The 5,069-nt window shown below is 40.9% G+C and overlaps 1 protein-coding gene across 1 annotated transcript; it reads right to left on the bottom strand.

Moving 5' to 3' along the window:
• Nucleotides 1-465: 465 nt before the first annotated feature.
• Nucleotides 466-3,129, bottom strand: gphb5 (glycoprotein hormone subunit beta 5; the record flags this gene model as incomplete). Its single annotated transcript, XM_082515101.1, has 2 exons — nt 466-887; nt 2,872-3,129. Coding segments are annotated over 2 exons (450 nt in total), but the record flags the coding sequence as incomplete, so codon positions are not given.
• Between the last annotated feature and the right edge of the window lie 1,940 nt (nt 3,130-5,069).

Here is a 5,069-nt window from a genome sequence, read left to right as displayed (position 1 = left end):
GAAGTTTCTTATGAGGATGAGAATTTAAAACTGTTTCTAAAATTATAAAATTGGTTTGTTTATTTGCTTTGTATAAAAGTTTAATATTTTTATTTTATTTTTATTTTTTTTACACAGCTCTCTGCCCTGGTGGTAATGTCTGTATCAAAAGCCAGATTTGCAGCAATTTAAGCATAAACATGAAGTTCTACAAACCCAAATGACAAGAAACAGAGGAGGAAAGAAAACATGCTTTTATTGTGGAAAGAGTGATGGTCCTGCACTCCAAAACACACGAGAGCACTCAGAGATTATTAATACACCCAGTTCTCATGGAAAATCAAATGAATAAGGACACTTAGTAAGCCCTTACCTCTCCAGCAGACCCTTGGGCTAAAAGCTCAGGTTGATTAAAAGCTAATAAGTGATCATTTCATTATTCATCCATTAAAGGCAGATAAAAAATTGTTTTTTACTTATGTCAATTACAACATTGCAAGGTTTACAGTGATTGCTTTGCTCCTAAGAAAAAATGCCAAGTGAAGCTGGTAACATATTTCAGTAGTGATATATCTCAGGTTTTTCTTGGATATGTAGTATCCAAACTAAGAGCATTCTAACAACATTTCCTGGCGTAGTGACACATTCCAGTTAAAGCAGTATTGCGTGTAATTATTACCAAAAGTGTACATAAAATATTTCTGCCTGTTCAGACTTCACACAGAAGTTATGCATTCAGTAGTGCTGGTCAGACAGACTCCACAGTCACATCTTAAGGCCACAGGGTAGGTGTATGTTGGATCTACATTGGGCTGACAGTTTGGTAGTTTCACAGTCTCCAGCCGAGTCTCATTGTAAGTACAAACCCGCTGATAGGACTCAATGAAGGGAGGCTCCAGGATTGGCTTCTGAAAAAACCAAAAATAAATTTATTTTGTTTTAAATTTATTTATCACTTTGTTGTAATACTGTCAGGGTTCACTGTATGGCAGGCAGGGTTGGAGCCAAACGCTAAAAAAAAAAAGCAGGTTTATTGCTGAGAACTTTCAAATAAAACAGGAATTAACAAACACTCAGACGAGGACCGAGACGTGAACATGACACACTGACAGAATCTATATACAGGCAGACACACACTGTGCACACTGTGATTATGGTATTTAACCGCTTGTAAAGTGTCCTTGTGTGTCTTGAAAGGTATGTATAAAAGTCTATTATCATTATCATATGCATACTATATATATATATATACACACACACAAATACTGGTATATTGCAGCACCCATGTATTTATGTAGGCTTTTCTGTTCTCATTCTCAACTGAATAACAAATAATGTGTTTCCAACTGTCGTGGTTGTTACGCTCCCTCTTCCTTCCTTGTGACTAACATATCTGAGTGTTTTGTATGCTAATTAGTGCATGCAAACCCATGTTCCCGATTAGTGGCTGCATACGTTCCACATCCTGCCTTTCATCCTCATTGCTGGTTCTTGGTCCTGCATTCCACCATGACTGATTGGACCAGTGGCCCAATCCTGTCCTTCAATTAACATGCAGACTTAATCAGTGCACCTGTTTTTAAAGGGAAGCCAAACTATCACTGAGTGCTGCTGTGATTTACTGATGTGTCTCATTCTGGTGAAGGTTATGTGTGGCTTTGTACTTTGTTTTTGCAGTAAGTGTAACTTAAAGTCTTTGTGCGCCTCATACAAATGCAGTCTAGTTCTTTTTGCTCCATACCTGTGTTGTTGTTGTATTTTAAGACGTTGACAAAATCCATGAATAAGGAGGCTGGGCTTTCTTTACAGTTATGGCCTACTTTATCATTTCATATTAATGATAATTCTTTCAGCTTGCCAAAGAAAGCTGCTCCAGTTAGCTTTTATATTCCAAGCTGTCTTTGATGGGACATTTGTGACACATCATCACATTACATTAAACACCTTCAGTGTTCCTCAAATACTTTATAAAATGACAAAAGTTTATCTTGATTCTATTTTCCAAAGAATGCTCAAATTAATGCAAATCTTTTGCAGCTGTTTACGGTTCCGTGGCCTGCACAGATTTAACCCCCGACCTCCTGGTGTCTGTCCTCAGACTCTCCCTAAAGCAATACATCAGCTCCCTCTGCTGTGCCCTGACCTCCCTGTGGGGGAGAACAGAGAAAAAGATGAGGCTCTTCCCTGAGGCGATCCAAAGAGTAGAACAACACAAAGCTCCGCTACGCTGCAGTAATAAAGCAGAGAGAATCATGAGCTTCCTAATGCCTCCCGTCACTGAATGCAATGTTCCAGATGAAACTTGAGATTTCACAGCGTCTTTTTTTCATAATAGTATATGGTGACTTGTGAAATCCAATTGTGTCTCTCATGCTCTTGAGGCATTGTGGAGGAAACCTCTGCTGTCACTTCAATCTCTGGATTCCACGCTGCTTCCCATTCCTGCAGAATGTTAACTCAATTTTAGCACTCCAAAAGTCTTCTGTCTTTATTCATTCTTATGCAAGTGTTTCACTTCAGACAGCCACTCATTACTATGTGGCAATAATTAGATCTTGGTAGGGTATTGCAAACACTGCATGTATTTTTTCCCTTGGACATCTAACTGTAGCAGCTCAATCCCTGCTTGCACTTGCAGCTGACCTTGGGAGAAAGCGAAAACAAATTTTCTCCAGGGCGGGATCACCCATCTCTCCATCTCTGTATCTACAGTATTCACTTCATCTGTCTCTGCCTCTCTCTGTGTTTAACTGTCTACTAAACCATGTTGTTCATCTTTTTTTATCTATGCTGATAATTTAATTTTGAGTAAAGTTGTGAGTTATATCACCTCGCACTATAATCATATTCTTTCAGTCCCCCTTATCCTCCCTGTGTGTCTGTGCCTGGTACAGTGGCCCTTGTCCTCACCTGCCAGGTCTCACAGCGCCCCCAGCAGGCATCAGTGGTGATGTGCAGACTCCCACAGCCGGGCTTCCTGGCCAGGAAGGTGAACTCCCGGACTGCGCAGCCAATGAAACGCCGCAGGTTGATGGTTGACACACAGCTGATGTTGTCGGACTGTAGAGAGATCCCGAGCAAAAAGCAACACAGAACCACAGCAGGCTTCCTGAGGAAGAGAAGGATTTGTGGACGTAAAGAAGGAGGAGTGATTTAAAGAAGACTTTAAATAGGATTTGTGAGGGCATACTTGATGCAAGCGAGGAGGCTGACTCCCTAAATGCATGAACACATTTCTTTAGAGTGAGAGCATTCTGGCCTCTGCATATCGATGTGAAGCTGTCCCACTGCACTTTTTTTTGGTGTCAGTTATTTGTAAGCTTGTCATAAAATCAATTAAAATGGAATCATAGGTGTTTACTGTAAATCTGTAATCTTAAGTACAGTTTGTTGACCACCTTGTCCAATGTTGTTTTTAAATGGCCTTAAATGTATTTCCTACCTTGGTAATATTCAGAATAACCATTCCATTCCTCTGTGCCTCAACCAGGACACGTTCAGGAGACTCAAAGAGCAAATAAAAGCAGGAAAAGAGCGCTACATCGTGTCTCAGCTGACATTCCACCTCAAAAATGTAATAAAACCCTGAACTTTCCAGTCAAGTCATTTTCTTTAGCACTTGACTTTAAATGAGTTTATTCTCAGTGTGCTTTAGCTGAGATGATACCCCTTTAGTTATCACTTTGTAGTATTGGGTTTTTTTATGCAAATGTTTTAGGAATGAAGCCCATAACAGCTGTATTGTAGAGTGTCAGGCAACGGTCAGGTCTCTGTTTTTTATTAAATCACCTGCATTCCTCTATAATAGAAGTATGGTCCAGTACTGGTCAAAAAATTATTGGAGTTTTAATCCTTAAAAATAGAATTTTTCACTTTTGATAATTTTGTAATTCCTCTCATTTGATACATTGTCTGCCAAAAGCACACAACATGTTAAAAACTACAGAGTTAGACAAATTAAGTTATTTGTAGAATCATTTATTATTTTCTGGACTTGTCACCAATAAACTGTTAAACTGCAAATCTGTAAATCTCTGACATTCCTGGTTATCGTTCAGGACTAAAAACAGTCCTGCTATTTTGACTGAACACAGTTAAGAGCTACAATCCTCGAAGTTAAACCTCGGAAAATAATCCTGCATGCACTCACCACTGTGGCTGTCTCCTTTGAAGGGTCATCTCAGCTGTAAATCGCAGTTGCAGTCTGGTTTCAAGCAGACGTTGAAGCATCAGTTTTAGTTTTTTGCTGTTTAATGAGCAGCTACTCTCACTTTTTAATACTCGGATGTGAAATGATTTTTTGGCTGGACTGAATGAATAACATGAACCACAGTACTTGTCACTGATGGTTCCTTTGACCTGAACCATCTGCTAATGGATCTGGCAGTACAAGCCGAGGCTTTATATCGGCCCCTCGTCCTGCCAACCAGCAGCTGAAAACCTCACCTCGGTCTGCCTCTTCTCCTCCTGACTCTGTAAATCCCCCAAAGGCCCTTCTACCTGTCACTGCCCATCGAATTCAGCCACCAGCTTGTTCCCACTCCATTAGCTTGATTAGGGAGGCGTCTGCCCTTTTGTTCATAGTCGTTCACATGGAAAAGGGGGAACAAAACTCAAATGCAGTTCCTACCTGTGTCTACACTTACTCATTCAGGCTCAATTAGCTGGCTCCAGGTACAGACCCTGCTCCTGTTCTCACATGCCGACTGCAATTATTTCACCCATAAGCTCCTCCACAGCTGTCCTCCGCCTTACCCTGCTACTGTCTCATTCTCATTTTTTTTGTGTCATGTGTTTTGTTTTGGGGGTGGTTGTCCATTTTTGTTGCTAGTGACACTCATCACACCACTCTAGAGAGCAACCTGGCCAAGTCTACAGCTTCTACCACACGGTTCACTCAATTATGACGGAAAGGATACGTCAGCCCTCCCAGGAGTCAGTGACAGGAGGAGGAGAAGAAAGATGTGGAGACATGTAGAAGGGGATGAATTGCCTCATCAAGAAATTACCACCGTCAGGTACCCCTACGAGCGGCATGTGAAGCCAGTGGCGCAGAACTGTGCTCAAGTAGTTCAGGAAATGAATCTGTA

Source organism: Aulonocara stuartgranti (genome assembly GCF_965226115.1).
Source record: "Aulonocara stuartgranti genome assembly, chromosome: 19".
NCBI classification, from domain to species: Eukaryota; Metazoa; Chordata; class Actinopteri; order Cichliformes; family Cichlidae; genus Aulonocara; species Aulonocara stuartgranti.
This window is presented reverse-complemented; position numbering and strand designations above follow the sequence as displayed.